Source organism: Uranotaenia lowii, chromosome 2 (assembly GCF_029784155.1).
Source record: "Uranotaenia lowii strain MFRU-FL chromosome 2, ASM2978415v1, whole genome shotgun sequence".
In the NCBI taxonomy this organism is placed as follows: Eukaryota; Metazoa; Arthropoda; class Insecta; order Diptera; family Culicidae; genus Uranotaenia; species Uranotaenia lowii.
In genome coordinates this window covers 397,847,499-397,856,329 of record NC_073692.1, presented here as the reverse complement: position 1 = coordinate 397,856,329, position 8,831 = coordinate 397,847,499, and the positions used below count along the sequence as shown (strand labels likewise).

Genomic DNA, 8,831 nt, shown 5'->3' with positions numbered 1-8,831 from the left:
TAGAGATGTCATTCGATTGAAAAGTTCGGAATATTTAGGTTATAGTTTTTTCCTCCGATAAAATGCATTGCCTACAATAACAGTTAACTGGAATGAAAGTTGGGAAATTTTAGTTTGGCAAGTATAATTATCGTACTTGGAGATGTTATCATTGCATTGCAGATATCTTCATTAGCCCCCGAGCTATTTGATAATCAAAGGCACGCTTCTTCTGCTGAAATTTGATCACCTCTCGCAGCAGACGTTCAACAATATGGAAGAACTTCCTTACTTGCAGCACAAATGTTGCGTGACATGTTATATGAATGCGAAAGGCAGCGAAACGTGCTTAGTACCAATCTTCCTCGTTGGCTAGGGAGGCAAGAATTCTGTTCCGACATCCCGGAGGCCATCTTTCGTCCTTAGTGTCAAAGTCTCCAGAAATGGTTGGCATTCTAAGAAGAATACCGAGCTCCAACAACAGCTGACTCATCATACATTGCTTTTCTCGAAAGGAAACTCCAAAGTCTTCACCTTTCTTCCTACTCGGCGCGTACAGCCATGGGAAATCGAATACGGAATCCTACCGGGGAAGAGCAGAGACACCTTTCTTTGCCAACTATCGTTAGATGCATTTGTGGGTATGGTCGTTACTGTAATAATAATAATCATGTCAAACAGGGGTTGCGTGGGTGTGGGAAATAAAAACTGTTCCGTAGTACGTTGTATGCGAACGAACTCGACTGTAAATACATTTATTATTAAATGATGATAATGTAAACAATCTCTTATTAACTTACAAATAAGTTTCGCCGTTTACCCTAAGCTCTAGCTCTGGCAACCCTAAACCGTCGGATATCACCGGCTATTTGAAGCTAATGGACGAAAATCATATTTATCTTCGGGTAAATAAAAAGTACACTTGCGTACTTACGCTTTTTCTTTCCTACCGCTCTAATTGAGCTCAACCCGGTACACCTAACCGGAACAACCGAACGGTCACTCAAACTATCAAAGGAAATACAATATTTTAGTGGCAAATTGCGCAGTAAGGAATTTCTATCACCTAACCTCTTCCGACTCACTAAACCGCGAGCACAAAAATCACGCGCAACTGGCCAAATAGCTTCCACCTACTATAAAAAATACATTAAAAGATGATCAAATAACTAATGATCAAATACATACTGTTTTCGCTAAAAACAATTCACTACAAACTAACTAACTGCCAGGTCAAGAAAAAACGTGTCGCAGTTTCGATCAATTTTCTAACAATGACAATTCTTTTTCGGCGCCAACGCGTTGACGTTTGTCCGATCCCGTACCAAGGTTGCCAGTTCTACTAACACCCCAACCCGTAACGTCGTAGTCAATCGACTTTACTCTCCTCCTGCACGTCCAACAGAGCAACCTTTACCGCTGGTCTTTGAAGAGTAGATCCGTCGCAAGTCTCCACGTCGACCTTGTGAACTTGTCCGTCTCGTCCTGGATAAGTCCTCACCACCTTACCTCGGAGCCATCCGTTGCGCACGGACTCGTCTACGATGACCACTAGATCGCCGACCTTCAGCGGCCGCGTTTCCGCGAACCATTTCGTCCTGCAGGCTATAGTAGGTAGGTAAGCTTGCACCCAGCGCTTCCAAAACTGGTTTGTTAAGTGTTGAATAACCTTCCAGTTTGGTCGAAGAGGTGTAACATCGTCGATTGGTACCCTTGGTGGTTTGCTGTCCTCGCCGGAACTTAGCCAAAGGAAATGATTTGGAGTCAGCACTTCTTCGTTGGGATCCTCCAGCGGCACGAACGTCAGCGGATGGGAGTTGACTATCAATTCTGCTTCCGAGAGCAATGTTCGCAGTCCTTCATCGTCTAGCCTTTGATGGTGCGAGAGAGTCTTGAACGCCTCCTTCACGGACCGGACTTTCCTCTCCCAAACCCCGCCCATATGGGGGGCAGAAGGGGGGTTGAAGTGCCATTGTGTATGGCTGTTGGTAAAGTAGCTCGCTAACTCCTTATTGATTGCATTAGTTTCTTCTTCCAACTCTCGGGCTGCCCCGCGGAAGTTCGTCCCATTGTCGCTGAATATCTCTTGAGGAGGACCATGCTTAGCGACAAACCGCCGAATTGCCATCCTGCAGGATTCTGCCGATAAAGAATGCACCACTTCTAGGTGCAACGCCCTCACCGAGAGGCAGGTGAAAAGCGCGACCCACCTTTTTTCGTCGCTACGTCCTCGTTTGACCAGCAGTGGTCCGAAGTAGTCCAGCCCTGTGAAGGTGAACGGTCGTACATAGGGTTTAACCCTGGGCTGGGGGAGTGGGGCCATTTTTGGAGCCTGTGGTCTAGCCAGATAAACACGACACCACATGCAGCTTTTAATCGCCTTCTTCACACTGGCTCTCATCCGGGGGATGTAGTAACGTTGCTTGAGCTCGTTCAGTACAGTCTCGGTATTGGCATGGCCGTACTTTTGGTGAAATCGCAGGATCAAAAGAGTGGTGACATGATGATCTCTTGGTATTATCACAGGATTTCGAAAGTCGAACGAATAATAAGCCGCTTGAGGGTCGATTCTGCTCGCCATCCGGAGAACACCGGACTCATCGATCACCGGTGATAGCTTCGCTAGGACACTTCCCTTGCCGATACGCTTCCACTGCTTCGATGAAAGCTCAGAACTGCTTCTAAGCGCTTGAATTTCTTCCGCAAACACCTGTCGCTGCACAGCCCGCCAAATGGCTGCTTCCGCCGACACATAATCATCACGATTCAGATCACCACAGGATTCACTAGATTCCACCGGTTCCCGTTTGAAGCGCTTGAAGCGGTGCACGAAATGATACATATAAGCAACTCGGTTGAGTAGCCCATCCCACCGCGAGAAACTTTCCATGTTGACTACAAAATCATCGTCAGACTGACGATGAACGTTTACCGACCGTAATTCGTCTTTGGGTGACTCCAAGCAGGGTTTTTGTTTCGGCCATTCTTCTGTTGGTCGGTACAAGAATTCGGGTCCTTTGTACCACAAACCATCTGGATCGAAGTTGGGACCATTACCCCATTTGGTTCCTTGGTCGGCTATGTTGTCACGGGAAGGAACCCACTGCCAGTCTTCCACCGAAGTATTCGTCAAAATTTCTGCTATTCTAAAACCGACAAATTGGCGATATTTTCGTGGATCCGCACGGAGCCAGGCCATAACAGTCGAAGAATCGGTCCACAGGAACTTTTCGGTAATTTGCAGTGAGTGACTTTCTTCTACAGACTTCAGCAACCGAGAACCAATCACTGCAGCGCCCAGCTCGTTTCGAGGTATGGATTGTGGTCTTAAAGGTGTAACTTTGGCCTTAGCTGCCACCAGAGCGCAGCGGGGAGTATCTCCGTCAACGATTCTAAAATAGGCCGCAGCACAGTAGGCCAGCTCACTGGCGTCCACGAACACATGCAGCTGAAGTGAATTGTAGCTGCCGGTAGTGTAGTTGGGGAAATAACAACGTGGCACTCTTACATTTTCCAACTTCGGTGTCAGTTTGATCCAGCGCTGCCACATATCAAAGTCGTTGTCGCAGATAGGATCATCCCACAGAATTCCCGAACGCCAGATGGACTGGATGAGAATTTTCCCGTGTATGGTGTAGCAGGCCACAATTCCGAGCGGGTCAAAAAGGCTCATGACCACCTGCAACACTTGCCGCTTTGTTGGTCGCGTTTCCCCAGACAGCAACGGGAGTAGATCTGTTCGGAAATCCGCCGAAAATACAAACACATCTTCACTCGGTACCCACATCATACCGAGGACTCTTTCGGTTTTTGTCGTCTTCTCGATGGCAAAGCTCTTCATCTCATCTCCAGTAGTCACCCCAACCCGTTTCAGGAGGTGTTCGGAATTCGACTGCCAACTAGGTATCTCAAAACCAGCCGATCGGTTGACCAAACTCACTTCCAAAGCCAGTTTCGTTGCCTCTTCAATGGTATCACAGCTCGCAAGAAAATCGTCAACATATGTGTTGTCAACGATTGCTTCAGCAGCTTCCGGATAACGATCTTTATGTTCCTGGGCGTTTTTATTCTTAGCAAACTGTGCTGAACACGGGGAGCATGTTGCCCCGAACGTTGCGACGTCCATTATGTACACGTCGAGCGCAGCTTCTGGATTTTCCCGATACAAAAATCGTTGTGCGTTCCTATCTTCCGGACGAATAATCAACTGGTGGAACATTTGCCTTATGTCCCCAGCGATGGCATACTGTTTCTGTCGGAATCGGCAGAGGACAGATAGAAGCGGCTTCACCAAATCCGGCCCTTTCAAAAGCTGGGAGTTCAGAGAGGTTCCTCCATACGTTGCCGCAGCATCCCAGACTACACGCACCTTCGTTGGCTTGCGTGGATGTCGCACTGCGCTGATTGGCAGGTACCAAATCTTTCTGTCGTCACTGTTGCGGAGCTCCTCTGACGTCGCTTTGTGAACGTACCCCTTCTGCAGATAATCGTCGATTTGCTTGTCAATATTAGTTTTCAGTTCGGGATCTTTCAGCAAGCGCCTTTCAAAACAACCGTGTCGACGTACTGCCATGCTAAAGTTGTTCGGAAAAACCGGCTCATCGCTTTTCCAAAGCAATCCAGTTTGGAACTTTCCGGATGGTGTACGAACTGTCGTCTCTTCGAGCAATCTTCTGGCCCGTCGATCTTCATCGGATTCGGGCGGATTCAATCCGGATATCGCCAGGTTTTCGAATTCAAAATACTGCTGGACCATTTCATGGAGCTCGCGGCTATTGGAGCACTCGCAGACGTGAACAAAAGCACTACCTATCGTCTCAGGTGCTCGTCTTCCACCGAATATTGCCCATCCGAGGCGAAATTTAGCAGCAACAGGTTCTCCTCCGGATCTTTCCCTCTTCTTCAAAGCTAAGTTGAGCTGGGCATTATCGACACCGATAAGAATTCGTGGCACGGCCGTCCGGTAGCTGCTGATGGGAAGTCCACTCAGATGGGGGAATTGGTTCGAGAGACTCTCATAATCCAGGCTCTGCTTCGGTAATTCCAAGCTCTCAACGGTTCTTACGTTCGCCAGCTGATGGATGCGATTGTTCGAAGCACCCGAGATACGTATCTCGACCTTACGAGAGTTACTTTCACTTCTCGTGACGTTACTAGTCCACTGCAAGCAAAGCGGAATTCTTTCGCCCACCAAGCCCAGTTCGTCGATAAGTTCGTCTTCGACCAGCGTCAGGTCGGATCCGTCATCCAGAAAAGCAAATGTGGACACCGACTTCCCGTTCGCGTGAAGAGTCACGGGAAGTATTTTGAAGAAAGTGGTGCCTTGCTGGTGTTGATGATGGGCAGTTACCGATACCGAAGATTCCGATCCTTGACTCTTGAGAGTCGAACAACTTCCTGGATGTAGCAGTTTATGGTGGGGCTCAGGGCATCCATTGATCCCGCAAGGCTGCTTGTTTCGGCAAGGCCACCTTCCATGCGGCGCCAGACAACGCTTACACATATCCGTTTCACTGATGAACCTCAGCTTCTCTTCGAGCGGCAACGTTTCGAACTGCTTACAAGTTCGGACTCTGTGCGTTGTACTTTTGCACATCAGGCACGGCTTTAGCACCGGAGTAACTTTCGAAGCCGGTGGTCCAGGCGCTGAGGACACGGAGGCGGAATGTGCGTTCAAATAAACTGGCTTCTCCTTTCTCACAACACCTTTTGTGGCTTTTTCATTCAGACCAACATCCGACGTCAATTTCACCTTGCATGCCGCTGTTCGATAAGCCGACACAAACGCACAGAAATCGCCAAGCGATGGTTCCGGAAGAGCTGCTAACTTCATACCCCATTGTAGCTGCAAGTCGGGTGGAAGCTTAGCAACAAGCTCTGCCAGCAATAGTGGATTGTCCAAATGGGTGTTCAGTTTCGCTGACTGCATGTACGTCACCATGTTGCGTACCTCTCTGCCGAACGTCACAAGCGTCTCCAATTTCGTCACAGACGGCTGAGCGGTTTTCCGGATCTTGGATAGCAGACAGTATACAATTTGGTCTGGCCTTCCACACTCGGCTCGTAGGATGTCGATAATTTCCGGGATTGCATCCGGCAGCGTTAGAATATTCTGAACCTTTTCGCGAGCGCTACCAACAAGACTTTTCTGTAGCCTAGCAAGGTTCTCGTCGGGTTGTATGCCACACATGGCCGTTGTCGATTCAAATGCACTCAAGAACATGGGCCACTCGAGTGGGTCCCCGGAAAACTTGGGGAGGTCTCTAGAGACAACTTGACGCGCCGCCAGTTGCTGTGTCGTAATCATGCGACCTGTAGCATGAGGAAATCCTTTACCCAAATCTGCTGACACTGTTGGTGGAACTGTAGGCGGGTGCTGCTCGGATGCTTGCCAAGCACACGGCTGTACATTCAAACCAAAGTTCGGATGCCTGACTGGGTTGTTGATAAAGACTCCTCCCTGAGGGTGCGCAAACTGATAATCAGCACCAGATGACGGCATGTCAGGAATATTCGGAAAATACATCGCCCCGTAGGGGTTATTCATCACTGGAAATCCAGGGAACTGCGACGAGCTCGGCGGTGCCAATGTTAGCGGATTCACTGGTACAGGTGGAACTGGATTCTGAGCCACTGGCTGAAAACGTGGATTCGAATCAAGATAATTGCTCCTTGGGCCCGGTGCTATAGCTGGGGGAGGATTTCTTACTGGAATCTCTGCTTGTTTTGGCGCAGTGCTTGGTTGAATCTGTTGACCTGATTGAATAACTGCTTGCATTCTTTGCCGCTCCTCTCGCTGTTGGATGGCGGGATGTGGGTTCGCACTTGGAGCCACTGTCTCGGGTTTCTGCTGGACTGGAGTAGACGTATGCACGAATCCGCATTGTTGTTCCATCCAACCGGCGACACTTCGATGACTTTTTCCTCCTACGCTACGATCACATCCTTCATTGAGCTCTTCCAGAGCTATTTCTGCTTCTAGCTGCTGCTTTCTAGCAAGAAATTCGCGATCCCGTTCCGCTTTTTGATCCTCCAAATCCTTTTGCTCTTTCAGGTGCTTCAAACGAAGATGAGCAATAGCATTGACTGAGACGACTGATCCGGCATTCGAATTAGACGACGATTGAAGTCTTCCGAAATTTTGATCGTCCTGTCTCCCACTAATTGGACCGGTGGTATTATCATCACGATCGACGGCGCGAGCTGAAGCAAACGTTGTGTGTGCTTCGGGCGAGTTTATGTTGCCGGTTTGAGTCGAATTAACTGCGTTGTGACTAGCTACGCATCTGCAGCAGAGCCAGCTTCGATCGGCTATGGTAGCCGTAACACCGGCGCATCCATAATGTTGCCATTGCGAACACTCGTCACAAGCGACCATGCTCTGCGCTGAATCCGGGCGGTGACATGTCACGCAGTTGAACAGCTCTCCGGTAGGGCCTTCCATCATCGGTTCCAGGTTTAGGTTGCTCGTTGCAGCTTTATTTTCGAGATTTGTGGGAAATAAAAACTGTTCCGTAGTACGTTGTATGCGAACGAACTCGACTGTAAATACATTTATTATTAAATGATGATAATGTAAACAATCTCTTATTAACTTACAAATAAGTTTCGCCGTTTACCCTAAGCTCTAGCTCTGGCAACCCTAAACCGTCGGATATCACCGGCTATTTGAAGCTAATGGACGAAAATCATATTTATCTTCGGGTAAATAAAAAGTACACTTGCGTACTTACGCTTTTTCTTTCCTACCGCTCTAATTGAGCTCAACCCGGTACACCTAACCGGAACAACCGAACGGTCACTCAAACTATCAAAGGAAATACAATATTTTAGTGGCAAATTGCGCAGTAAGGAATTTCTATCACCTAACCTCTTCCGACTCACTAAACCGCGAGCACAAAAATCACGCGCAACTGGCCAAATAGCTTCCACCTACTATAAAAAATACATTAAAAGATGATCAAATAACTAATGATCAAATACATACTGTTTTCGCTAAAAACAATTCACTACAAACTAACTAACTGCCAGGTCAAGAAAAAACGTGTCGCAGTTTCGATCAATTTTCTAACAATGACAATTCTTTTTCGGCGCCAACGCGTTGACGTTTGTCCGATCCCGTACCAAGGTTGCCAGTTCTACTAACAGTGGGTTTTAACGGGAGGACGTGACAAGTTTTACGGTTTGATAGGAAGCCTTTGGCTTTAATGGTTTCCTTGAGAGAGAATAGAACTTTAGCGGAAGTTTGGATTCAATAACCGTAATTTGTCAGTTTGTTGAACTTTTTAGCTGTAACAAGACTCATTACTGCCTTTAATTTGAAGTGTTTAAGAAAGTAAGTCAATTTGATGTAATTTTTTTTCTTATCCATCAACAAAAGTCTTCTTACAATGTTTTAATTGCAAATAAAATCCAATACCAACATTATTTTCGGTTCCCTACCAGCTTTGAGCACCAAAATAAACATTTAATCGCTAGTTTGTCTGTTGGCATACCGGTAGCGCATCAAAATTAATGCAACTGAAGGATGTTTAACATGAAATCTGTCAACACTGGTATTGCTCTAACTTTTCATAAACTGGTTAAATTAAATTAAGTTTGGCGTAGATAAAATTTGATTATTTAAGAGGAGAAATTTGATGTGTATTGGACTTGGGCCGGCTTAAAAGAAAAATGTTTGCTATTTACTCTCAAACAGATTTCCATAAGAATGATAGCTAATCGGAGTGAAATTGGAGTGAAGGCTATTGCTCTCTCTGTTTCACACACGAGAAATCGTATACCGGGATTGCGAGCGCGCCCATCACCCATTGTTTACATGCTGTCAGTTGATTCCACGTTTTCAAAATGTC

The 8,831-nt window shown here is 47.1% G+C and overlaps 1 protein-coding gene and 1 long non-coding RNA gene across 4 annotated transcripts; both read right to left on the bottom strand.

Annotated features, from left to right (window-relative positions):
- Positions 1-681: 681 nt before the first annotated feature.
- Positions 682-3,530, bottom strand: LOC129747048 (uncharacterized). 3 transcript variants are annotated; one of them, XM_055741062.1, is made up of 3 exons: positions 914-3,530; positions 780-854; positions 699-722 (listed from the first exon to the last, which is right to left on the bottom strand). In XM_055741062.1, the coding sequence occupies exon 1, from the start codon at positions 3,527-3,529 to the stop codon at positions 1,349-1,351; it is 2,181 nt and encodes a 726-aa protein (XP_055597037.1). In that variant the 5' UTR covers position 3,530; the 3' UTR covers positions 699-722; positions 780-854; positions 914-1,348. The 3 variants fall into 3 exon arrangements, with proteins under 3 accessions (XP_055597036.1, XP_055597038.1, XP_055597037.1); XM_055741061.1 differs by having other exon boundaries at positions 682-854; XM_055741063.1 differs by having other exon boundaries at positions 682-1,115; positions 1,168-3,530.
- Positions 3,531-7,388: 3,858 nt separating this feature from the next.
- On the bottom strand, positions 7,389-8,116 carry LOC129747050 (uncharacterized). Its single transcript, XR_008737436.1, has 3 exons — positions 7,713-8,116; positions 7,579-7,653; positions 7,389-7,521 (listed from the first exon to the last, which is right to left on the bottom strand). It is a non-coding gene; the product is annotated as an uncharacterized LOC129747050 (long non-coding RNA).
- Positions 8,117-8,831: the final 715 nt, after the last annotated feature.

Bases quoted from the DNA above. Each gene is read 5' to 3' on its own strand.
- LOC129747048 (XM_055741061.1), bottom strand. From the start codon at position 3,529: ATGTGGCAGCGCTGGATCAAACTGACACCGAAGTTGGAAAATGTAAGA.